The sequence below is a fragment of the Natrix helvetica genome (genome assembly GCF_964273705.1).
Source record: "Natrix helvetica genome assembly, chromosome: 6".
NCBI lineage: Eukaryota > Metazoa > Chordata > Lepidosauria > Squamata > Natricidae > Natrix > Natrix helvetica.
The window spans coordinates 38,341,785-38,369,670 of record NC_138553.1 but is presented as its reverse complement, the minus strand read 5'-3'; the positions used below and the strand labels follow the sequence as shown (position 1 = coordinate 38,369,670).

General features: G+C 37.6%; 1 protein-coding gene across 1 annotated transcript in view; it reads right to left on the bottom strand.

Moving 5' to 3' along the window:
• Positions 1 to 3,616: 3,616 nt before the first annotated feature.
• Positions 3,617 to 27,886, bottom strand: part of DCN (decorin) — a 34,945-nt gene continuing 10,675 nt past the window's right edge. Inside the window, exons 3-8 of the mRNA XM_081956955.1 lie at positions 23,207 to 23,319; positions 12,383 to 12,596; positions 10,386 to 10,499; positions 7,371 to 7,464; positions 6,453 to 6,591; positions 3,617 to 5,277 (exon numbers count right to left, since the gene is read on the bottom strand). Coding sequence (XP_081813081.1) covers positions 5,083 to 5,277; positions 6,453 to 6,591; positions 7,371 to 7,464; positions 10,386 to 10,499; positions 12,383 to 12,596; positions 23,207 to 23,319 — 869 coding nt within the window. The 3' untranslated portion in view covers positions 3,617 to 5,082. The remainder of the gene's footprint in view (positions 5,278 to 6,452; positions 6,592 to 7,370; positions 7,465 to 10,385; positions 10,500 to 12,382; positions 12,597 to 23,206; positions 23,320 to 27,886) is intronic.

Sequence of the window (27,886 nt, the reverse complement as noted above, 5' to 3'; positions counted from 1 at the left end):
CAACAGTTTCATCAACTTCTTTGCAGAGTCTGCATTTGGCATCATCAGAGGATTTTTCGATTTTGGCCTTAATGGCATTTGTTCGGATAGCTTGCTCTTGCACAACCAGGATTAGTGACTCTGTTTCTTTCTTTAATGTACCTGTTGTTAACCATAACCAAGTTTTTTCACTGTCCACTTTATCTTTTATTTTTTCCAGAAATTGACCATGCAATGCTTTGTTCTGCCAACTCTCTATTCTTGATTTTATCACATCTTTTCTGTATTCGTGTTTCGTCTGTTGGCCCTTCAGTAGATTTTTGTTCTTTACTTCGATTAATAGATGTTCTTGACTTTCTTTTAGATAATCAGCCAGTGCATGTTTTTCTTCTTCAACTATTTGCTTCACTTGTAATAATCCTCTGCCACCTGATTTTCGGGGCAGGTATAATCTATCAGTGTCACCGCATGGATGTAAACTGTAGTGCATTGTCATTAGTTTCCTGGTTTTTCAATCCAAAATGTCCAAATCAGCTTGTGTCCAGTTAACTATGTCAGCTGTGTATCTTATAACTGGTGTTGCCCAGGTATTTATGGCCTTGATTGTATTTCCACCATTTTATTTAGATTTCAAAATTTTCCTAACTCTGTTGGTGTACTCTCTTCTGACAATAGTTTTACTTCTCCATGTTTGATGTTATCCAACTGCAGAATGCCTAAGTATTTGTAGGCTTCATTTTCATTGCATTTAATTAGTTGGCCATTGGGCATTTCAATTCCCTCACACGCAGTGATTTTGCCCCTTTTTATGGGTACAGTGGCACATTTTTCCATGCCAAACTGCATTGAAATATCAATGCTGAATACTCGGACTGTGTTTGTCAGTGATTGGATTTCTATTTCTGACTTACCATAGAGTTTCAAATCATCCATATATAATAAATGCGAAATTTTTTCAGCTTCTTTGGCTGTTTTGTAGCCCAATTTCATTTTTTAAAAGATTACTGATAGTGGGATCATCGTGATGATGAAGAGAAGAGGTGAAAGTGAATCACCCTGGAAAATTCTTCGCTTGATACTCCATTCCGTAGTTCTCATTCCCTACTGCCAACTCAGTTCTCCATTGTTTCATCTCCTTTTCAGTGAAGCATGTAATATTTTTGCTAATGCCAGTTGTTTCTAAGCATTTTATGATCCAACTATGTGGCAATGAGTCGAATGCCTTTTTATAATCAATCAAGACCATATTCAAGTTCATTTTTCTTTTCTTACAATTTTCTAATATCATTTTATCAATCAGGAGCTGATCTTTTGTACCCCTGCTCCTTCTTTCATTGCCATTTTGCTCTACTGACAAGATGTTGTTTGTTTCCAAATAATCCATAATATTATCTTCAATAATGCCTGTGAGTAATTTGAAGGTTGTTGGCAAGCATGTTATTGGTCTGTAGTTTTCAGGTATTGTTCCTTTAGTTGCATCTTTCTGAATCAAGTATGTTTTTCCAGTTGTCAACCATTCATCAATTTGACCATTTTGTAAAATTTCATTCAGTTGCCTGACAAATATTGCATGTAAACTGGTCAGATATTTGAGCCAGAAACCATGTAATTGGTCATTTCCAGGTGATGTCCAATTCTTTACTTTTTTAACTTGATTTTTGACCATGTCAATTGTTATTTCTAATACTTGCATTTGTTTGTTACCAATGCTTTTCTCAAAGTCATGTATCCACTTTGCTTCCTTATTATAGTCCTTTGCAGTTTCCCACAATCCTTTCCGGTTGTTGTTGTTGTTATTGTTGTTATTGTTGTTATTGTTATTATTATTGTTGTTATTATTATTATTATTATTATTATTATTATTATTATTATTATTATTATTATTATTAATTATCTTGGTGTGATTCAGAGCCTTTGGGGCTGATTGGTAGCTCAACAGCTCGAGTCCTAACCAAGGACCTAGGAACTGTTAAGGTAACGTTGGATGATATAAGCTGTTCCAAGTAGGGTGGTTTTTTGTAGAGTCAGAATGTTCAAGTCTGATAAATTTAGAATTTCCAAATAGTGAGGTAGCCCTTTAGGTATTGCTCCAAGGGCTCCAATTACAATCGGGACAACACTCAATTTCTTTTTCCACAGTCGCTCAACTTCAATTTGCAAGTCCCGGTATTTTTTCTTGCTGCTTATCTTCAATTTGCACACCACCAGGTATTGCAATGTCAATGAACCAAACTTTTTTTTCTTTTCAACTATTGTTATGTCAGGTGTGTTGTAGGCCAAGTGCCTGTCAGTCTGCATTCTAAAGTCCCACAGGACCTTGACTTTTTCATTTTCTAGAACCTTCTCAACATGATGTTCCCAGTGGTTTTTGCTGTACTCAAATCCAAACTTCTGTCACAATTTCCAGTGAATGATCTTAGCAACTTATTATTTCATTTTATTTTATTTTTGGACAACTCTAGCTCCTCATCCAAAAAACGGAGATGAGCACTCTGCTCTAAAGTCAAACACAACTGGACAGAGAAACTTTTATCTTTTATTATTATTGAAATGTCAATAGATATTTGGTTAAAGTCAAAGAATATTTCTTGTCGTACTCTCTGTATTGTACAAGTAGCTGTTTTATGAACAGCATTCATAAAACAGGAATTCAACTATAATTTATTCATTACATTTCCCCTTGTCCTTTCTTCTTACTATCTGCCTTTCATAACAAGAGATGCCTGTATACTACCCTCTCAAAGATAATTCTTCATGCATTTGTGAAGCAGCTACAGTGAACATTCATGACACAGTATATCTTTAGGGTACTATAAGATTTCCCATCATTTTTTCTGTATCAGAGAAATTGTTATAATTCCCCTCAATTTGGTCATATTAAGAGGTTTCTCTATGTAATTTAATGTTAGATTAAAATCTAACATTTTGTACAAGTAAAAGTAAGAGCTGTTATTTTTACATTTTTATCTTTCAATAAATATATTAATTTATGAACAGTTATATGGTATATACCATGTGAGTGGCATGGTGAAGATGTTCACCTCAGAAAGTTGAGAATTCAGTCTTGTGTAATGGCACTTTGTTCTATGGAACAAAGAAAAAACTCCACATGGCATCAGGAAGGGCATCCCGCTAAATCTACCTCAAATTAAGGGATTACAGTTGTAAAAAGGAGGGATTTTTAAAATATTTCATATTCTATATAAGAGCACCGTGCTGGCCTAGAAGTGGAGCTCTCGCCTCACAATCGGGAAACTGTAAGTCGATCCTCATGAGAGATATTTTTCTCTCTGGGCGCAAAGAGAAAATATCTGCTTTGAGCTCCACATAGGTGTTAGGAAGTGGCATCTGGCCTGTTAGCACTCAGCTCCCTTCAGTCTCCCCGATTCCACTCTAATGCAAGGGATTACAGGGTTATTAAAAGAAAAAAAATCTATATTTTTCATATATTAGTGTATGTGATAAACCAGATTTTAACTTTTAACTATTTCATTTAATGAAAATCTGCTATATGATAACTAACTGGATTCAACTACTTTGAATAGCACTAGAAAATGATTGTTAATCTGTGCCTTTGCAATATATTCATTTCCACTGCTTTATATATGGCAGAGCCTATATAACACACACCGGGATCTTGGAGTTTGCCAGTATTGTTTAATATAAAACATACATACATTGAAAATATTGTATTTTGAACAATTAAGAGGTATCCAAACTTTTCTTTAATGTGTCATGTTGAAAGAAATACTGTTAAATTTGGAGATGGGTTTCCCAGAAATGTACAGCCATTTTTGATATTCTTGCTACTACATAAAACCAGTTATAGTGATGTAAACATAAACTTTGCTCTCAAGATGTGTTTTAAAATATTATTTTAGATAATGTTCTTCTACTTCTGGCCACTGGATAATCCCCTGTGAATCTAGGTATTGTTGAGCAAATAATCTGAATATTTCTTTATATTACATTTGAAAACAGTGTTAAAATTAAAATCAGTTAAAATGGGTGAATGTCCACTCTTGCATTTTAGAGCAATTTATTAATATAGTAGACCAATATTGCTTAATTTATACATGGTTGCAGACTTACTAGTCACAATACACTTAGTAATTTCTCAAAGACTCTCAAATTAATGAGAATTCTATGTGAATATTTTTATCAGATTATGAACAGGAACAGTCATTGTGTGAGCAATGAGAAATAAATTGCATTTTGAAAACATTAGCTTTGTCACCTAGAAGGTAGAAATGACAATGAAAAATTGGAGAATGAAGCAGGAATTTGTGGACAAGGCTCCAAGTCCTTTCCCTGATGCTAAATGATAAAGGCAAGATTACCTAATGCTTATTCTAAATTCAGTTACACAGCAAAAGTTCTTGGTGACTTTCATTACAAGATGGGTGGGGCACCATTATCTCCATGGGGACATAAAAGCATCAGTATCCATTGCTGATATATTCAAGAAAAAGCCAGGGTCATGAATATATTTTAAGCCTGTAGAATATTTTCCTAATTGTACATAAATTATCTGGGAAGATTTTAACATAAAATCATAGAAAAGAAAATAGGTATATATTAAAATAGCATTTTAACCAAAAATATAAACAAAAGCAACATTTCTATATTGCTTATCTGAATATCTGATATTTTGATACCTGCACTTATGATTTAAATTTTAAACAAATGGAAGTTTATTAAGACTTGATTGATTTTTTTTAAAAAAGTATGCCTCATTACTTTGTCTTCCAAATAATTTTTGTGTGTGGCTGTGGAATAAAAATGTACTTTATACTATTTCTAATTATGAAATGCTTGACCAATGTTTACCCCCAAATCTCATGCACAGTGGAATGTTTAAAAAATATGTTGTGCTCACCTAAGGGAAAGATACCACTAACTATATCAGGTGTTGTTAATGAAGCAAAAAAAACCCTAACAGCCCCAAAATAAATTCACTTATTTTTCTCTGGAAATTATCTCATGGGTCTTTTACAAATATAATAATATCCACTCTGCAGTTAAGTCTCCAATATCAGGCTTTAATAGTTACCAGCAATTTTAAAAAGCAACAGGTATTTAAGTGGAAACACTTTTGTGCATTTATTTGTAGTTTCCAAGTTGTATTACAGATCGTTCATAGATGCATCGAAAAGCAGATGGCTGAATTTCCCAGAATTGCACAGGGTTACTAAACAGGCTTACTCCTGAATAAGCAGCTTTTTTGCTGTTGTATCCAAGAGGACAGAAATCATTAGGGCCAACAGCAGCAATTTTGTTGTTGTGAAGGTAGACAACCTGAAAATCAAAAAAACATAGAAATAAAACTATTTTGCTGTAGCCAATTGTAAAAAGGCAAAATTAATATAAGAATATCTAAATGTTTGTGCCAAAATACTTTTCAACTACTGTATATCCATTCTCATTGGAAAGGATCATAAACACATGCAGTCAGTTTGGGATAACAAGGAAATTTTGATGCCTTATCTTGCTGTTGTTTGTCATTTCCATATATTTGTACATTCCAAATACTTACATTCCACAAACTAATTGAATATTTCAGGTACATAAATTTCTGATGCTAGGATTTACCAGCTAGAATATGTTAAAGCAGAAGTTCTAATCACAGATATTTGATATCCTTCTGTAGAACTCAGGGATCTGAAAATCTTCATTTGTTAATATTGAGTAATGAAGTATTCTTTCATAATGTTTTTTGTAATAATCTTGACCACTGCAAGATTGAACTAACTGTGCTATTTTTATAACATAAAATAAAATATAATCAACATTAAATGCTGCAATAAATATTTCTTCTATTGGAGATTGGACTTCATCCCGTAAGTAATCACTTCCAAACCTATGATTCTATATGCTTAACCATTATGATTTAATATGGTGGAAAAATGATTACATTCTCACGGGTATGATGTACCACCTCCAATTACAGGAGAGCAAAAAACAAATATAGTTTATGCTACGTTATAAAATTATATCTGTAGCAATGTAAGATTTCCAAGGTTTCCCTGCATAATTAAATTCAAAAGAAGTTACTAAATTAGGAGATATGTATAGTCAGAGAGGTTGCAAGGTGCTAAGCCTCATGTTTTGTATTCAGGAAATTAATATTTTACATTATCTTTATAAATACATTATTTTAATATTATTGCATGTTTATTATAAACTCCGAGGTTACGGTTCCTGTGTAAACTCTCATCTAGATACTTATTATGAACCCAGACTTCCTTTTGGGTTTGCTGTTGTATTTACCATCTTCAGACTATTGTGGTTTTTTTTCAACACATGCAAGATCATGTTATTAAAATGGCAATTACTCAGGCTATAATTCTGAAGCCAAAATGCACCATTTTTCTGCACATGTCTTTTTCAGGCCAAGATACCTCTCCAACATAGTGCATTTTATCTGTGAGTTTAACAATATTTCTAAGTATTCTCCTTAGGATATACTTTACCTGTATGTATTTGTGTTCTCCTAATCCAGCAGGTACTTTGGTCAAATCATTGTTGTCTAAATGGAGTTCTCTCAAATGTGGCACATTGGTTAAAGATCCATTTTCCACACTAGCAATGTGATTGTAACTGAGGCCAAGCCTATAAGGAGAAAAACATTGTGCCAACTATGCTGAAGTAAAAGTTTGTTTCTGTATGTTCATTAAACATAATTTAACACCTTGATTTCTTGTGATTTTATTTGTATTCTATGGATTTTTAACTATTCTGCAAGCTGGCAGATGCCTTGTATAGAATTTAAAGATTTATGAAGGCCCCAGCAAAAGGAAGATATTTTAAAAAAACTAATGCTTTACAGCAGGTAGAATATATGTGGGATGCATATGATCCCTTCAGATCCTCAGCTGTGTTTGATCCCAGAGTAGGCATAGACATAATATTTTGACTGTCGTTGGATGGAAATTTTAATAGATAAAGCAAACTGTTTAAACCTTACAGAAACCTCAATAGCATCACTTAAGACACCATATTTTGGGGGCGTTCTGTTTTTATATATTCAAGCATATAGTAGTTCTAATGATCTGAAATTTTACCCCTTAAATCTTTTCTAACTCACACCAGTATTCAGTTATTGAATTTTAATCTACCTTGCTAAAGGTATTAATATAATGAAGGATAACTGTTCAAGATTAGAAAAACTAGTTGATGTGAAAAACTAGTCAATACAATTAGTTAAAACTAGTATTTCAAAATGTCTGTTTTCTATAGTAGCTTTAATATTGATATTCTTCTATGTTTCTAATTTTCTTTGCAAATACGTTAGGCATGATCAAAATTAAAAGATCTCACTGTTACAGAGATAAATCTGCCTTAATATATTAATATATATATATATATTTATATATATATATAAATCATACTTAGCCAAATTGGGAAGTTCACTTAAACTATCTGCATCAATTTTGCTGATTTTGTTGCCATCAAGATGAAGTTCTGTCAGAGATACAGGAAGACCTAAAATTTAAAAAAAAGTGTTTATGTATATATGTTGCATACAACTGCACAATTCCTAGGAACATTATTTTTTTAATTTAGGTATCACGTGACACTGATGAAAAACAGTTTTGCAGTTTATCTAACAGGATTTTTTTTACTGTTGGCATTCAATCACTCTGGATCTCTTACATACAAATTACTCTTAAGCTCATTTGCCAGTTCTTATGATAATACAGTCATGCAACAAGAAAGACCTACTTAAATTTCAATTACCCTTCCCATTTAAATCATCTTGAAAAATTATAGTCAGATGTATTAGTGATTTTTAGATTAACGGTTCACCATGTCTTTACTGCAATTAACATATACTCCTGTTCAGATATGAAAGGATTCTTCCATGCTTTCTACTGTTTAAGAAGAGTGCATTTTGGAAAGTATTGCATCAATCTTAAAATGTTTAATTTGCTAGAATGCTTAATTAGTTTGATGTGTCAGGTCTTACATACCAAGTGAGGAATGAACATATGGAGCTACAGAAGTATAAATCATCTTGATAAACACTGAACATGAATACTATCAATATAAGGACAAGACTGTGAGATTGATGTGTTGAAGGTGTATTTTGCTTCCGTCTAGCTCATAATTATTTGCATTGTTCCAACTCTGCCACAAGCATTCAGATTAGTTTCCTACATCTAAATGTGTATGTGGGTTATATAATATAATGATACAGTATACTGAACTGGTACAGTCCTGTTTCTTGAGATTTGTTAGCAAGAGACTGAAATTGTAATATCATTCCTCTCCCAATAAGCTGAAAGAAAGGTTATACGTTTTGACTCTTACAGTAACAAATCCATTTAATAAATAATTCTGTAAGAAAGACTTGAAAACTAATTTAGCCACTTTCTTTTCCTTTGTTCCATTTGGAATTGGACCTGCAACTAGTGTATTCATAACAAATACACATAGACTAGAAATGTATATACTAAAATGATTCTGGGAAGTTGTAAAGAAGCTATGTTCTTATTGCATACATCTCTCCTGTGGAATTCCAGTCTGTCAGTTGAAGTACTCTATTTAATGGGCATACTTTGCATCTATGTATTCCTTTATCTGATGCCATAGTGCAGTGGTTCTCAACCTTCCCAATTCCGCGACCCTTTAATACAGTTCCTCATGTTGTGGTGACCCCTAACCATAAAATTATTTTCATTGCTACTTCATAACTGTTATTTTGCTACTGTTATGAATTGTAATGTAAATATCTGATATGCAGGATGTTATTTTCATTATTACAAATTGAACATAATTAAAGCATAGTGATTAATCTGCCAATCTTGGTTTGGGAAAAGATCAGACAGGTTGGGATTTTCCAGGATAAAACAACCTCCCTGCCTGCCTCCAGCAGCAGTTCGTGGTTTACATGAGTTTCACTTTATTAAGTTTACTTTTTTTACATTCCGTTCCTCCCCACCCACCCAGTTTTTTCTTTCTTTCTTTCCATTCCTCCCTCCCTTTTCTTCTTCTTTCTTTCTTTCTTTCTTTCTTTCTTTCTTTTTCTTTCTTTCTTTCCATTCCCCCTCCCTTTTCTTTCTTTCCATTCCTCCCTCCCTTTTCTTCTTTCTTTCTTTCTTTCTTTCTTTCTTTCTTTCTTTCTTTCTTTCCATTCCTCCCTCCCTTTTCTTCTTTCTTTCTTTCCATTCCTCCCTCCCTCTCTCTCTTCTTTCTTTCTTCTTTCTTTCTTTTTCTTTCTTTCTTTCTTTCTTTCCATTCCCCCTCCCTTTAGTTTCTTTCCATTCCTCCCTCTCTTTTCTTCTTCTTTCTTTCTTTCTTTCTTTCTTTCTTTCTTTCTTTCTTTCTTTCTCTCTCTCTCTCTCTCTCTTTCTTTCTTAAACACAGATTAAGAAGTTGCCCTTTAAATGGGATTTTAAACAGAGGCTTAAGCTACATCGAACTGTGCTTCCATCCCGAGTGGAATTCCTCGGGACCGAAGGAATGGGTGGGCGGGGCCTGTCCTCCCCTCCGGCCTCTCCTGCCAGCCCTTCCCAGGGCCCAAAATGTCTCTGAGCTCAGTTTAGCCTGCAGGACAGGACCGGTGGTGGGGGTGGCAAAGGCAGTGTCCAGGCCCAAGGCGGCTTGAATCCTGGCATGCACCTGCCTGGGTGAGAGCCCGTCCCACCGGCTGAAGTGGGTGGCCTGACTGCCCCGCCTCTTTCCTGCTCTCCGAATGCCTTTGAGCCTCTATGCAGGCAGCTGGGCTGAAGTGGTACAGCTGACTGCACTCGCTTCGGATGCATTAAGAATCAGCCTTGGAGCCAAGGCTGATTCGCCACCCAGAAGAACCCATCTCTCTCCCCCTTCAGCGCCTTGGCCTTTCCCTGATGTGGAGACCAGGCGGGGCGGCATCTAGGTTGCGCCCGGAGCTGGGAGGAGGCTGCTTCACCACCCAGCGCTCTTCATGCACCTGCCGCTTCAAGACGCACTCCTGAGCATGGGCGATGCCAGTGGAGGTGAATGGTCTTAGGCGACCCCTGTGAAAGGGTAGTTTGACCGCCAAAGGGGCCACGACTCACAGGTTGAGAACCACTGCCATAGTGGTAAATGGCAACCATTTCTTGATAGGGGACAGAAAAAAGTTGTATAAAGATAATAAACTCAAAACATTAGCAAAATAAAAAGTTAAATGTACATGTCCTTTACATTAGTAGCCATTTCCCTTAAATTGAGAATTAAAAATAGCCAAATACCAATTTAAGGTATTACTAAGATTAAAATGCATTTTATCCTAATTTCAGAATATTAAAATTTTCTCACACAATGTATTCCTTATATTTAGACATCACTTATTTTATATATATTTTAAAACAAAATATAAACAACAGGTTACTTGAATGCTGGTGTTTCACATACGGTAATCTCTAAAAGAGTGATTTTACCTTTAGGAATAGAAGTTATATTTGTGTCTGAAATACGGATGTAGGAGAGCTTCTTCATCCCTAGAAAGGCTCCATTTTCAACCCCTGAGCTTTTTAATGGATTGGTGCCCAATTCTAAAATACATTATGAAAAAATAAAACAAACAGTATACTAGTTATAGAATTACCACCAACAAGTTATATATTAATTCAAACTTATCTAGTTAATTTTGCTAATTAATTGATGCAGTTAATTGTTGCATCTCTATAAAATTATTCTTGATTTTGAAGGAAATAGATAAAAGGCAATAGGATTATGTCTGTAGCCATCTATTGGAATTTCCTTTACCTGACAGTATTCTCGGATTTTTAGATATGTGAAATATGATTAATTAAAAATAAATAGAAGCTTATTGGCAAGCCTAAAAAGTGAAATAGTTTTATTTGTTCTAATATATGGAGTATCTATCAATTAGTACCAAGCTGGGATCAGACTGCTGATTTTAATATTTAGGACCCTAAGTAATTCGGAACCAGGAGAACTAACAGATGGCCACTCCTGCTACCAGCCAGGTAGATTGCTAAGATTGCAAATCGCATTTTGTGGTCTGTCCAAATGCTTAGAATATATCTAAGGCACTAATGTTTTTTTTTCTTATCATTAGGCCTCTGTTAAATGCAATCCTTCATCCAGGCCTTCCTTTTATGAACCTTGTGTTTTTTATTAACTTCTCTTTTTAAATTGAATATGTTATTTTTCTACATTTGTAAAGACTTCAATTTTCATAATAATAGAAAGTGGTAAACAAAAACATTAAACAAGGAAATAAATATTATTATTATTTTCTGCAACACTTCCTTTAATTTTTTTTCTTATCTATCACCTTAAAAATTTAAATGTTACTAGCAAAATAAAATATTTCCTTGCAGTTGTGTTAATATGCATTCCTCAGTTTCTTCAATTGGCAGATAATTTAATGCTGTGATTGATTGAATCCTTTTCCAAACATCATTAGCCAGTGAGAAAAACTGTCCCAAATTGCTTTCCTTAACATGTGGTATAGAGAAGTTGAGTAAATATGGGAAAGTGCTTTTGTTGTGACCTATCACTAAGACTGGAGAAATAAGATTAGCAGAAACATCTTAAAATATGTAATGGTTACATTTGAGATAAATCAATTTGCAACATACGGCAAACCCATAGCAATCTTTTGTATAGAAAAGATGTTTTGCTATTTATTTAAACATAGGTGTATTGCTTTTTCAAAACATGACAAGTCATGTATTTGAAAAAAACTTCACATATATGTTTGTGTGTATATATAACTTGTGTAATGCCCAAATAGTTTGCAGAGTGCTGCTTAGGCAATATGTGAACATGTATTTCTGCAAAAGGTGCCAACTTCCTGTCCTGCTCAAGCCAAACTGGCCATGAAGTGTAGAGCCCAGTGATTGGGAGAGAAGGGTATGCCTGTCCTGTAGCATCTAAATCTGATCACTGGAAGCTGAGGAGAACTGTGCCCTGAGTACATGATAGCAAACTTCATCAAGAAACATATATATACTAAATTTTTCAGGAGAACAGGAAAAGTGTTGCTTCAAATCCAGAAAAGCTAGAGGAAGATTCTTCCAAGATAGATTGAGATTGGATAAAAGTTGTACACATGAACATTCTTTAAAAATGTTTAGTGGGTTATTCTTGACATTTATATCCCAAGGCAACCCAAAATTTCTCTTGACATAGAATCCAATGTATGATACAAATAACTACCTTTCTTTTTTACCTCAGCATGAACCATACAACACATCTTATATATAATTTAAAGGTTTCTCATTTTTTTTAATACTGAACTATTAATTGTGACATAATTACTTAATTCTCTTTGGAAATTTACCTTAATATTCCAATGAAGAAGTTCTAATGAAGTTTGGATTTCATTAAATCTCAACATTATTTTCCATTTTACCTACTAATAAGTTCCTCTTATAAACTTGTATTTATAAGTAATGTTGCATACCTATGACAATCATATTATTCAGTCCACTGAAGGCAGATTTCTTTAATTTGACAATATCATTTTCATGTGCACGCAGTTCCTGCAAACTTTTTGGCATGTTTTCTGGAAGTTCCTTCAAGTTGTTTTTGGAAAGATAAAGTCTCTCCAGTTTCTTGAGTGGAGAAAAAGCTCCAGGACTGATTTTGCTGATTTTGTTGTTAACAATGATCAATGCCTGAATAGTAAAGTAGGACAGTTGTTAATGCCAGACAGGAAACATATTATCAGAAGCAAGATTATAAACATTCACCAGAATACTTGTATGCTAATCTCCCAATGGCCTGTTTTGAATTTTATTTTTGAAGTACATGTTGGCAGTGCTACTTTTATGCAGTCAGTATTTATATGAGTGCAAAATGAAATGTGGTTTGGCTGAAATTTTACAATAATTGCCAAATAGAGTGGGAGAAATACTTGGATTAAGATTGTGGCAGAAGAGAAGGAACTTTAACTCTGCCTTGACACTGCCTCTATCACGCTCACTTCAACGTTCAAAATTTCAATGAAAGAAGGGTACAAATATCTACTGAGAAATCTTATTTAGCTTTTCAAATGGGATGAGAGCTCAACTTCAATTATAGCTCATTCGCTGAGAACCCTGAAAACTAAGGGCACATCCAGATAACGAGACTTTTGAATCCTTCTGTATCCATTTTTAAAAAGGTAAAGGTTGTGTCCAGTCATGTTTGACTCTAAGGGGTGATGTTTATCTCCATTTCTTAGTAGAGTGAGCCAGTGTTGTATGAGGATAGCTCCATGGTCATGTAGCCAGCATGACTATTCAATGAGGGACACAGAATGTTGTTACTTTCCCACCAAAGTGGTCATAGTTATCTATTTGTATTTGCAAGCTTTCAAACTGCTACGTGGGCAGAAGCTGGGGCAAATAATTGGAGTGTATCCTGTGATGCAGCACTTGGTCTTGAACCTTTCCAGCTGATAAGCTCAGTGTCTTTAACCTCTGAGTCATCGCACCCACTTTCCATTTAAAATTGAACCAGGTTCTTTGGACTTTTTCCTCCCAAATATCCAATGGTGATATCCTATTAGCCTAGAAGCGCATTGCAATTGGATTGGTGCTGGCTGTGAAAGCTCGAGGCTGTGAAAGTGTGCATCATCATATTTTCAAATGTATTTCAGATATATGGTTGGTGGGGTCTGTGGGAAACAGCAAAGGGTGACTTGAACAGGGGCGTCTGAGCCAAAGGGGAAGAGACATACTTCTATGTACAGAGTGGTGGTTTATTTCATTGCTCTCTCCTTGAACTTGGGGGGAGAAAAACTGCTGAAAGTAGAATGCTCCCCCTGTATAATATCTAATCTCTAGCCATTTTGTGAATGCTGGTATGCCAAGTCACAAAGTCAAGTCCCTAGTGACAATTTGAACCTTAGTTACTAATAACAAATCAAAGCTGGGACATCTAAGTCAGTCTTTCTCTGCACAATGAATGCTAACATGACTGAATTAGGTTTCAGATTGAGAACCAAATGTATATAAAATATTTCAGACTAATTTACAATTTCTGAATGATGAAACACAATGTTCTCTAGATTCCATTAAGGCTATAATTAAAGTGCATTTATAGTTGAAATAAGGGACGTACTGGCTCAGGGGCTAAGACTCTGAGCTTGTCGACAGAAAGGTCGGCAATTCGAAGGTTTGATTCCCTAGCACCGCATAACAGAGTGAGCTCCCGCTACTTGTCCCAGTTTCTGCCAATTTAGCAGTTCGAAAGCAACTAAAAATGCAAGTAGAAAAATAGGAACCACCTTTGGTGGGAAGGTAATAGTGTTCTATGTGCCTTTGGCATTTAGTCGTGCCGGCCACATGATCACAGAGACGTCTTCAGACAGTGCTGGCTCTTCATCTTTGAAACAGAGATGAGCACTGCCCCTGACAGTCAAGAATGACTAGCACATTACCTTTACCTTATAGTTGAGATACAAATATATTATATGAGTATTCAATTGAAAGAAGTTCAGATTCATGTCCTAATAGCAGAAATGAATCTAGTTGTGCACTTCTTCTTTTCCCTAGTGAACAGTGTAAACAATCTTCTTACACAATTAGGGTGTTTCTGTGGGCACAGCTTTTTATTACTTCCACCCCACAATTGCTTAAAAAATGCTTGCAGTTGCAATTTGATCAACTTCATTTCTGCTAGTTTGGAAATATCGAGAAGAACTAGAACATGTCTGGATTGATTTTTCCCTCTAGAAAACTAACAGAAATATTTAAAATTGGGTCTCAAAGACTCTGGACAATTACTGGAGCAACACAAATCAGCTTGTTTTCTCAACACAAAAATGCACAATAATATTACATAAATTGTGACTGCAAGAACTTCCTTTTTTGAGGTATAAACTATATAGTTGGTAAAAAACCAAAACAAACAAAAAGCTACCACCTCCACAACAATGTTATATTATGAAAGCACCTTTCCTACTTTTTTATTTTGAAACACCTCAGCTAATGTAATGTTGAAAGGATAACATAGAAGCATTTTTGTTAACCAGATGTTTCACAATAGCTTGAGCAATGTAGATTGCAGGGAGAATCTCTAGGAGTATGAGGGGAGAAGTAATGGCCTATTTGACTCAGGTGAAAATGCATTATCTGCATCTTCTCCTTGGTTGGATAGATGATAGTTGAGTCTAACAACTGTACTGCTTTTATTTGTTCCTTTTAAAATCAAATACTTTCCAACAGCCTTCCCAAGTCCATTCACTTGGTTTTCTGAACTGAGATATGTAGGTAAGTATATGTAGATGTAGGTTTTGTAGATATAGGTATATAGGTATTATTAGTGTTCCTTTATTTCAGAAAGGTTTCATCCCTTAAGATTGTGCTATAGCTATAAAACCATGTTTGTTCATCTTATTTATTTCTCATACAAGTTGCACTCATATTAAGTGCAATCCAGAGGTGGGTTGCTACCAGCTAAACAACCAGTTCGCTTCACGCGGGCTTTGTATTACTGCCTGTGTTTGCCCAGGTTCTCAAAAACAGAACTTCCACATTGCAAATAAGGAAAGGAGCAAGGATGCCAGCTGAGGAGCGGTAATTCAGTCTGCTGCCATTGATCTGTTGGGCTTCGGAAGCAGAAATAAAGGCCAGTATAAGCCAGGGATGAGGGGCTGTCCAACTTCATGGAAACAAAGAACTGGTTCACTCTCAGCTTGCAGTCAGAGCTAATGGTTCAGCCGAACCGGTAAGAACCCACCACTGGTACAATCATGCGGTAATATTCTTTCTGACATTTAATATATAATTTTACAGAATAATCCAGTAGGTGCCAAAATTCTATTCTATTCTAAACCCTAGGTTTCAGCATTTTCCTTTTATACCGATCCCTTCCTGCAATATCTATGCAGTTAAATAACTCTCCTCCCCATACTTTGTTTATTTCAAATTTCCTTAGCTCTTTTCGAGCCTCCCTATCCACAAGTGAATTTATTGCATAATTATCTTCTTTTAACCTTCATTCTTCTTTCAGTCCTGGGAAAATCTGCCCTTCATAGCTAGGGCTGAAAGACAGGTCTCCAAATATGTAATCCTATTCAGATTTCAGATAAAGTTGGCAAAAGATTCGCAGACCTCACTTGATTACTTTAGAAGCTATGCTCCAAACAAGAATGAAACATCGAGTCCATCATTTGATTTCCCAGTATGGTCCAAAGAAGACAGATGCTTACATATTTATACTTCAAATTCTCTTGAATGAATGTGCGCTTGTCAAGTGGCTTGGAAGCCTTGGGAAGCAGTTGAGACATGTTTACCTCCTAGGCCTGAGAAACTACTGGTTTCTATACTACTCTTACAATACAGCTGAATCCAGGAAAGTTTTGTTCATAAAGAAGACATTTTGTCCTATCACTCTTCCAAAAAAAAAAAAAAAACCTTTTACAGACTTTGTCTGACATAAATAAATACTTTAAAGAACTTTAAATAAATATTTTAAATGAATCCTTGGCTTTTAAATTTATAAAAAAAACAACCAATTAACCAAGGCAATATAGCAAACTTCCAATAAACAATGAACATTGAGTTCAACAAACATCCTGGCCTAGGGCCTGGAGGAAGATGTTTCACAGCTTTCCTAATGTCCAAGAGGATCCAGGCCATCTGGATCTCAGGGTGAGGAAAGGTTGGCTCATAATGCAGGTGTTACAACAGAAAAGGGACATCTTCTAGGTCCCACCATATGATAATGTTTGATAGAAGGGACCTGGACTGCACCCACATGTCAGATCTGGTGGCCTGGACAGAAATGCTAGGGAAGAGGCATTTCACAAAGAGTCTGGCCCTGTGCTGTGTAGTGCTTTAACAATGAAAATCAGAACCTTGGAAGTACACTGGGATCTAGTGCAACTCCAGCAGCAATTAGTTAAATTGGTGCTCTGAAAACAATGTATACCACTGTAGTCAGGATCAGCTGAAGCTTCTGAATGTTCTTCAACAGCAGCCCACATAGACCACATTGTAGAACTCTAATTGGAAAGTGACAAGGCAGGAGTGACTATCACTGATGCACAAAATGGATTTGTGCAAAAGGCTCCATAGGCAGGGCTGCCACCTGCTATGTGAGTCAGAATGACCAAATCTCCTAATCAAAACATAAGGAATTATTGAAATGCTAGCATAAGAGTTTAAAATTTTATTAGATTCCTGATATGAAAAATGCAATAATGATCAAGGCAGGGGAAAATAGCTGTTTTTTTTTCAGTTTAAAAAAAGTGCTAAATTGCACTCAAGTCACCAAACAATTGCACTTATCTCACATGCTATTAAGATAATGTTCAAAACGTTCCATTCCAGATTTGCAAATATTGGAATGAGAACTACCAGATGTATCATTTGAAATCAGAACAGACAGTCCGACATTACTAACAAACAACGTTTAGTGAAAAGGTAACAACAGCAACAACTCTAGTTACCTTGGTATCTTTCTGATAGGTGGAGCTGAATAAAACTTTAATAAGTATCTTGCTGAAGATACTTATTAAAAGAGAGAGTGCAAACATTGATATGCAACAACAGGAAATATGTTAACAGGAAATAACCCCTGCATTGCAAATACACAGAGAAAAATAACAAAACTTTTTCTTCTTAAGCTTAGAATGATTTTGATAACTATATCCATAAAATAGAGAGATGCCATTTGGAAGAAAGACTATGACAGATCTACATAAAACACTAAAGTGCAGCAATGTCATACTGATGATAAATGTACATATTGTTAAGATTATGATTTTTGAGTTGTAATATATGGCTGTGAAAAACTGGACCATTCCAAAAACTGAAGGAAGAAAAAAAATGCCTTTGAATTGTGCTGCTAAAGAAAATAACTGAGAATATCTTAGACTAGAAGAAGAACAAATAATTCCATACAGGATAAAGTAAAGTCAGACTGTTCACTGGAAGCCTGAAAAATGAAACTAGCACTTAAATATTTTAAATGCATAAGTCAAAAACCAGCTTGGAGAAGACCCTTTAGACATTTTTTTAAAAAAAAATCAAAATAGCTAAATGTTATTACTAAATAGTTCAAGCATGAGCTAAGAATTCTGACAATCATAGTGAAACATTCACATACGGAATTACAGAGTTTCTCCTTAGAGCTAGACTGATTCTCTCTTTGATTTGCTTCTGCCTTCAGATGCTTTGGAAAATAGGTTGGCCCCGTCTTTTTTGTGGTAGCCGTTTAGATACTGGAACACTGCTATCATGTCACCCCTACTCCTTCTTTTCATTAAAGTAGACATTCCTTCAGCTGTTCTTAGTATGTTATAGCCTCCAATCCTCTAATCATCTTTGTTTCTCTTCTCCGCACTCTTTCTCGCATCCTGACATCTTTTTTTTATATCGTGGCAATCAAAATTGGATGCAATATTCCAACTGTGGTCCTACCAGGCCATTATAAAGTGGTACTAACACTTCACATGATCTTCAATTGTATCCCTCTGTTAATACTTCAAATTAATCTAATTTGTTAGATAGAGCAGGTGTTCAAGTCTTCTATATTGTGCACTTATCTGCTGGAGTTTGGGCTATTCCTGCCATCTTGGTGTCACCTGCAAATTTATGAATACTGAAGAGTACTGAGCCTAAGTCAGAGTCCTAGGGTATACCACTGCTTACCATGTTAATGCAGTCCCATTAAAGGACTACATGTTGAGTATGGTTGATCAGGCAATTAGGAATCCATTTGGTGGTGATGCTGTCTAACACACATTTTTCTATCTTAACAAATAGTCGGTTGTAGGCTACTTTATCAAATTCCTTACAGTATTTCTTGGGTCACTAATTTTGTCATTTTGTAAAAGAATGCAATAAGAGTTGTCTGGCATAATCTGTTTTTGACAAAGCCAAAGTTATGACTGTTTCCCTCTAGGTAGAAAACAGATGCACACAACTGAAAAATAAGAACAATCAATCATTCAACCCAAAATTCCATTATAGTCAATGACTTCAAGATTTTTAAAAAATACAAAAATAATGACCGTCTACAGCAAAAGCTGTGAATGAGTTATATGGAACCTAAATGCTAAGATTTAAAAAATTGAAGAAGAAAAATTAAATAATGTATCAGAAACAGACAAACATATAAAATATAAGATACAAATATAATTTCAAAAAGTAACAAAAAAAATCCCTGCATGATTAGGAGATCGTATGCCTTTCTACAGAAATTTCTGCAGCAGAACTTAGCAGAAACAATTGATGATGAGAGAGTTCTGATCTGCAAGCAGGAACCAAACTTCCTCTCTCTCTCTCATGATAATTTTGCTGTTGTTAGGAGGTGATAAAGGCATGCCTACACAAAACATAATGTAGAAAGAACAGTGGAAAAATACAGGCGAGGAGATTTCAGGTTCATTTGGACTACATGGATATCATCGTTCAGTGAGTTGGAAGTGACTGAATAAAACATTTGAACAAAATCAACTAATCAGTAACAGGATTTATTTATTTAACATATTTGCAAAGTCACGTATCTTCTAGCCACCTCTGCATGGCTCCAGAATGAATCTACTACTCTTGTCCCTCATCTTCACGCCTACTCTTTTTATGACAACAATAACCACAAAGAGAATCAGGTATACACATTGTAAGACTTATGTAGAATAACCTATTTGCTTTCTCTTTTTAGTAAATTATAAATTTAGAAACTGTTACATAAATCTCATGCTATCATTTCTGCTTACCTATTTCCTCATCATACACTTGAGTATTAAGAGAAGAGCTTTGAGATACTTGGGGAACAATACTTTTTCAAGGACAAGTTGCCTTATTATTCTAAAACCATTGTAGTACAGCTGCAAAACATTTTTATCCACTAAATGCATCATCGTATTTGCAAGACTGGGAAAAACAGATGGTTCCTCTCTTTATGCTTTGATTTTTAGCCATTTGAAATTCTTTCATCATTAGTTATACACAAGATATCTGTAAAAGTAGCACATGTTAAAGAAAGGAACATTAATGAAAATCAAAATGTTCAGCTCTGGGGGGAAAAGTGAGGAGGGAAAATGTCTACAAAAAGTAAAGAAACTGCCATTTTGAAGAGTTTGCGTTGTAGAGCATTCTGTCCCTGATGTATATCATTTCCTAGTCATCATGAGTAAAAACAGGAGGTATATTTTACAGATGGGTCTGTTGTGCATATCTAGATATGCATATGGTTTTAATTCTAGGTTCTAAGCAGCAATGGGCACATTTGGGAGAAGAAAAGGTCATGCACAGTTTAACAGCACTAAAAGGAGTCTCCCCCACCCTGTCATCCCCTCCTAAAACCATTTGCCATTCATGTGAAGGTATAGGAATACTTTTCAGTCCAAGATAAGAATTGCAAGAACATTCACTAGCTGAATAAAATTTAATCTGTTTTAATACCAGTCTCTGAACATTACTGAGCTTGGGGTTTTTTTTCCCCACAATACAAATAAAGGTTGCTAAGCAACTTCTTTTTTAAGAATATAAGAAAGAAGAAAAGGGAAGGGAAAGGAAAGGAAGGGAGGGAGAGAGAAAGGGAGGGAAGAAGGAAGGAAGGCTATTCTATATACACTGATGCCAACATGTTAACTTGACCCGTAATCCTACTCTTTCAGTTACATCAATTTCAATTAAAAGTGAATTGAACTTCATTTGCTTGTAGCAAGTTGCACCTTCCAAATTGAAATGGATATGCTTTTTTTAAAAAAATGTTTAAGATCCTTGATCATGTAATAACAGTATTAGCAAGGCAGAGTCACTCTGGACCAGGTTTCAGAGAAATTATATATGTTGACATATCACAGTAGCTTAGTTCCATCCATATGTGATGTGAATGAAAAATCACTAAATTAAATTTGTATTAGGCTTGACGTGTACCATCAGACACCATTGAATTGTTATGATGCCCTACCACATTGCTTCTTTAATACATTCTGTTTCTAGGACTAGAATTTAGGACCTTCTGATAAGAATGACCCGTTGTCCATCTGAATCAGCTGTATAGGACATTCTATGTTAATCATCATTAGAATCAATCCAAAGAATTGTGGAGCTTAAAGAATTTTAAATCATGGCTCTGTAAAGTTATTCTTTTGAACTAGTTGCCTAAATGATATAATATTAAGCAAAATGGAATGCACAGGTACAGTATAGGTGATACCTTGCTCAGTAGTAGTAACTGTGAAAGGGATCTTGGAGTCCTAGTGGACAACCATTTAAATATGAGCCAGCAGTGTGCAGCAGCTGCCCAAAAAGCCAACAGTCCTAGGCTGCATCAACAGAGGGATAGAATCAAGATCACGTGAAGTGTTAATACCACTTTATAATGCCTTGGTAAGGCCACACTTGGAATACTGCATTCAGTTCTGGTCGCCACGATGTAAAAAAGATGTGGAGACTCTAGAAAGAGTGCAGAGAAGAGCAACAAAGATGATTAGGGGACTGGAGACTAAAACATATGAAGAACGGTTGCAGGAACTGGGTATGTTTAGCTTAAGAGAAAGAAGGACTAGGGGAGACATGATAGCAGTGTTCCAATATCTCAGGGGTTGCCACAAAGAAGAGGGAGTCAAACTATTCTCCAAGGCACCTGAGGGTAGAACAAGAAGCAATGGGTGGAAACTAATCAAGGAGAGAAGCAACTTAGAACTGAGGGGAAATTTCCTGACAGTTAGAACAATTAATCAGTGGAACAGCTTGCCTCCAGAGGTTGTGAATGCCCCAACACTGGAAGTCTTTAAGAAGATATTGGATAGCCATCTGTCTGAAACGATATAGGGTTTCATGCCTAGGCAGGGGGTTGGACTAGAAGACCTCCAAGGTGCCTTCCAACTCTGCTATTGTATTGTATTGTATTGTAACATAATGTGAACCAATGTATTAATATCCAACAGAAGGGAAAGCCATAGATCAACTCCAATGTAACATAAGAACAAATAATGTAAGAACAAACTTGTCAGAACAAGCCAAATCCTGCATCCTGTTTTTCCCCCCAGTAGCTAACCAAGTAGCCCTGGAAGATGGAGATGAAGACATACCCCTTATCCGCTATTGTTTCTTTGTAACTAATATTTACAGGTATGGTAACATTAAGCCTTCAAGATGAATAGCTTGGAAACTAACTAAATGAATCTAATTTTCTCTTAAAACCATGTATGCATACTAATGGCTATTAAAATCTTCCTGGTACTGAATTCCATAGATTAATTATGAATAAGAGTTTTCCTTTCCATTTCTTTTCAATAAGATTTACTGGAAGAAGTCTGGTCTTAGCTTTGGAAGGGAAGGGAAGGGAAGAAGTTCTCCCTATCCTTTTTCAGGATTTCTTAAAGACATAGAGGACATAAATAGAAGTGTTTGCCTCCTGAGCATGTATAATGTGTACGTACATTTGATGCTATGTTGTCTTGGAGTCATGCATGAAATCATGATTTCTTAAGAGTAAATACCTATGCAAAGCTGACCAATAAAGTGATATAAAATCATCTATTAACAGTATTTCTGTGATGCATGCATAGGATTAAGGTGCATTGACTTTACCTAGTCCTTTATTACTGGCAAACACTGATTAAACATTTTCCCTTCTCCTCAGGGATTTCATGAGAAAGAGAAATCCTGTTATCGGTGTATTGATGGCGTGGCACTCTTAAGCTCCAGATAAACCTCAATTGACGGCTTTATGTAGATGTTAAATAGTTTAGACATTAAAAGAGCAATGCAAAAGCCAAAGTATACTTGCCAAAGAAACAAAAAAGCTTTTTTTGGGGGGGAGAATGGTCATTTTCTGGAAACTTTAGCAGCCCTGAATTCCTAGATGCACATTCCAACAAATTCCTTAGATTTAAGAATGATCTTATTATCAAACATCAAATAATAGTGTTTCCATTGGCAATTGTAAATATCTCTCCCTCCCACTTTCCCTCTCCCCCCCCTCTCTCTCACACACACTCACGTCTAAAATGGTCCCCAAGATGGTCTAGGAGATTGACCTGGAGTATTTCCTTTCCTGCTTCTCCCTTTTCATCCTTTTTCATTCTCATTTGATCACTACTTTTTGTTCTTTTCTGCTAACCCACAGCACTAGACTTTCATTACCTTGAAAGAAAGTTATACCTTATGCCATATTGAGATGGAAAATTGGGATGAAGGTGTTTGTAAATTATTCCTTTGTACATTATTCCTTTAACACTAATAACGAGTCCCTTTCGGGAGAGGGGGCGGTCTATAAATATGAATAATAAAATAAAAAAATAAATAAACATGCTATAGTGTGCTTCACTATAACTTACATGAAGATCCTTCAGATTTTTGAAATCTCCATCCTTTATTTCGGTTATTTTATTGTTCTGTAAGTCAAGTAGAGTAGTATCTGGGGGAAGATCTTTCGGAACTTCCTTCAAACCTATAAGGGGTGGGGATGAAAGATTGTTACAACCAAAGAATAAAGATACCCGAAAGAAGTTAATTATATTTTAGACTTTCAACTTAATCAGAATTACTGCAAAGAAATATATACTACACCTTATTATCTAAAAGTTATGAAAAAAAATCATATTCAATTTGTAATATAAATCATTGTGATCCTTTCTCTTTTTATCTATGTGGAATTTCTGAAAGCACATACAGTTTAAATGCTATTCATACTGATGTGAAAGGATTAAGAGGCCAATTGCCAATCATAATTCCCAATTTCATAAATATTCTCAGATGTCCATCGCTTTTTCATTTTTCACTATTATAAACTAGTGATTTATGCATGTATGTATGTATGTAGAATAAATAAAAAGTTAGGTAAAGATTTAAGCGCATTCAATCATTTTGAAAATTCCATGTTCTAATTATAGTCAGTTAGAACTAGACTATAATTCTGTACAACAATCTGAGGCCAGACTTGGAAACTTTCTCAATATTCTATTCTGCAGGTTTCACCAGACAAATGCTTGAAGAAAAGCCTTGTTTGGGTTCAGTTACTTGTCTAGGATCTGAAGAGAGTAAATTGTATACAATCTGTATGGGCAGATCAAGCAGTTGTTTAATTGGATTTGTAGTGTTCTACTAAAATAAACTGTGAAATTATTTCTGTAATGATCACAATTCCAAAATACATTTTAAAAAGGACTAATACACTCACATGACTTTATTGGATTAATAAAAGCTAAACATATTTCTTGATTAAACTGTGTGAACTTTATTATTTCTTTTTGAAACTGAGACTACATTCAGGTCGCGTGTGTTTATGTATGTATATGTGACTATGTGCAAACATGTTTATGTGTTGTGTGAAGAATGTATTTCTACTTAGCTGTCTATACTTTAATGCCATCAGACAGATTGCTTAAAGTGTGCAGCCATTTTCAAATACAGTTTACATGGAATTAAAATTATTTCATACAATCTCACTTTACCCACAGTCTAAATGACCTATTGTATATTCTTGTAGCATGTGTTCCTGGGTTCTGTGTTATTATTACATGATAAAAAAAATAGGACCACACAACTATGGAATATTTAAAAAGGGGTTTTTAGTATTGTTTTGTAATAGGATAATAAATTGTAAAAAGAGAGTTGAAGTGACTTTACTTGTTGTTCCTCAGTTTAACTGTATTTTAGCAGATTTATATCTCATCTTTTTTTTTCCATCAAAGAGCCAATAGTGCATGAATGAATTTCCAGATGGCTCCCTTCTAGGCACTAAACACAGTTAAAGTGATTTATGACAGAAGTTAACTATCTTTTTACGACCCAAGTGGGGGTCTCCCAGGGTAGCTTGACGACAAAAAGCCTGGGAAGTGAGCCGGTAAACAGCTGAGGGGAGACGCCGTCCGAGACGCCATTGAAATCGGCGGGGAGCGCCGTTTGAAACCGGAGGAGAGCAGAAGAGAGCAGAGGAGTTGTGTAAGGACTGCGCAAGGCTCGGAACGGCTGGAAATGGCTGCTGATGTGTGTGGAAACGTACTGGTGCTGGCAGTGCCGGAATTGGAGGTTTTTAATCTACAATCTGACTTGGGACCGGGGCCAAAGCCGGCGGTGGGTGGAGAGGCCGACTTTGGAGCGACGACGACCTGAGCGCCGGCGGCGCCGGCTGAGAATGCCGAACGCCGAATCCCCGGCCTGCTGTTAACTGCGTGAACCGTGGGAGGCGCAGAAATTGAAAGGAAGGCTGGAGGCCGGTAGGAATGGCGCTGGGATTTGAAATGGCGGTTTTTGGGTGCTAAGGACCTAGAGGCAGGCCATGGTAAGAACTAAATACCGATGGCCTGGTAGGAGGAGGGCTATGATTCAGGAGGCTCTCGGAGACAGGGGGGGGGGACTTGCTGAAGACGGACAGGAGGCTCCAACATCAGGCTGGGCAGAGGAGTTATCCACTGCTGCCAGCTGCCTCCTGGTCTATTACCATCTACCCCCCACTGCTGACTGCTGACTATTCATCTCAACTTGCCCCTGTTTCCATCTGTTTTCATCTGTGTGCGCCCTGGAGGATTACCCTCCATCCTCTGTGACCCCATTGCCTGACTGACCATCTTCCCTTACCCATTATTAACAACAGCTTGACTACCCCTCGCCATCCAGCATTGACCATCATTGACCTTCTACCTACCCCCACCGTTGACCATCATTAACCATACTATCCCCACTTATTGTCTGTCATCTGACCAGCCTACTACCATCACCCCCCCTCATTTAGGACTGGACAACTCTTTTTATTCACTGAAGCACGGCTTTTTTAATTTCTTCAAACTAGACTGGAGCATGGTACGTTGGCGGGAACATCCACAGCACAGTTCCTAGGCCCTGGCGAATTTTCTTTCCACCATTATATGTACTCAAGAGCAGACCTCATCCTACTGCGGGAGTCCCCCCTTTCGCAGGTGTGGCCCTCCGCCCTTTCGAGGGCCCGCCTTGATGACGGATTTATTAATCTCGAGAGGTGGAGGAAACGGAGAGTTAGGGGTTTTTTAATTAATTGTTTTTTAAAATTGCATAGGGGTTCCGGGGTTGGGGGGCGGGTGGGTCAGGTCAGGAGCGAGGACAGAGCCAGGTCTCTAGGTGTGGTCACGAACAGAGGGAGCGGTAGGGAAGAGGAGGGGGAGGTTGTCGTTCCTGTGCAGGGCCTTTTGATTCCAACGGTCGTAGGGAGGGGCAGATACGAGGACAGATTGAAAACTTGCAGTCGGTTGGGAGACCGTGGGTGCTGGCTACACCCGGTCGCTTGTACCAACCCCCGCATGCTAGGTGGTCAGGAGCTCCAGACCCAGGGCCTGAGGCTGGTGCTATGCAATGCGAGGTCCGTTGTTAACAAGACCCCCCTCATCTACGATCTAATTTCAGAGGGGGAGCCGGACCTCGCAGGAATAACGGAGACCTGGCTGGGCCACGAGGGAGGTTTACCCCTCGTGGAAATGTGCCCGCCAGGTTATCGAGCATTTCACCAACCTCGGGCCCAGGGAAGGGGCGGTGGGGTAGCAGCGATTATCCGGGAGGACTTAGAGCCGAGGGAGTCCACTGTGCCACAGACGTCCGGATGTGAATCCCTTGTTGTGAAATGGGGCCCTAGGAGACAGTTGGGCCTGCTGATAGTATACCTGGCTCCTCGCTATACATCAGCGGCCCTGCCCGAACTCCTTGAGCTGATCGCATCGGTGGCGGTTGAGACCCCCAAACTTTTAGTGATGGGGGACTTTAACCTGCCATCGGTGGGAGAAGCATCTGAGGGGGTTCGGGAGTTCATGGCTTCCATGACAGCCATGGACCTGACTCAACTGATTCAGGGCCCGACACACGAGGGAGGGCACACCTTGGACCTTGTTTTTGTCTCTGGCCAGTGGTTGAGTGATCTGGGAGGAGGGGACTTAACCATCACTCCCCTGTCATGGTCAGACCACTCACTCCTCCGACTTGACTTCCCTGGTGCTACCCCCCGCTGCGGGGAGGCGGAACCGGAAAATACTAGATGGTTCCGCCCCAGGCGCCTGATGGAGCCAGATAGGTTCCAGATGGAGCTTGGGCCACCTTCTGCGGCCCTGACCCGCCCTCGGGTAGAGGACCTGGTGGTCGCATGGAACAATGCGACTACTGGGGCCTTGAACCGGGTCGCGCCTTTGCGGCCTCTCCGGCGGCAACGCTCCACCCTGGCCCCTTGGTTCACCGAGGATCTAAGGGTGATGAAGCGCCGCAAGAGATGCCTAGAGAGTCGTTGGAGATCCTCCCGTTCCGAATTTGACCGAACACAGGTACGAGCCCATTTAAGGACGTACCTTGTGGCATTGAGAGTGGCCAAACGTCAATATTGTGCCACTCTCATTGCATCCGCAGAGAACCGCCCTGCCGCCCTGTTTCGGGTGTCCCGCTCCCTCTTATTTCAGAGGCCGCGGGAGGCCCCTTTACAGGGTAGGGCAGAGGAATTTGGGAAATACCTGCAGGATAAAATCGCTCAAATCCGGAAGGATTGGGTCCCTTCCAGTGGTCCTGCAGAGGCGTCCGTGGCGAGTCTTGAGAGTCCTATCTGGGAGGAGTTTGACTTGGTTGCCATCGAGGATTTGGACAGAGTGCGTGGACGACTGCGACCTACCACATGTTTACTGGACCCGTGTCCCTCCTGGCTTGTACTGGCATCCTGGGAGGTTACACGCGACTGGCTCCTGGGCCTAGTGAACGCTTCGCTGGGTGAGGGGTCCCTTCCAGCCGCCTTGAAAGAGGCGGTGGTGAGACCCTTGCTCAAGAAGCCTTCCCTGGACCCTACGGAGTTGGCCAATTATCGTCCTGTCTCCAACCTTCCCTTTTTGGCGAAGGTTGTAGAGAGTGTGGTGGCTTATCAGTTTCCACGACATCTGGAGGAAAATGATTATCTAGACCCGCGCCAGTCCGGCTTCCGCCCTGGGCACAGCACGGAGACGGCCTTGGTCGCGTTGGTGGATGATCTCTGGAGGGCCAGAGATAGCGGTTGTTCCTCTATCCTGGTCCTATTAGAC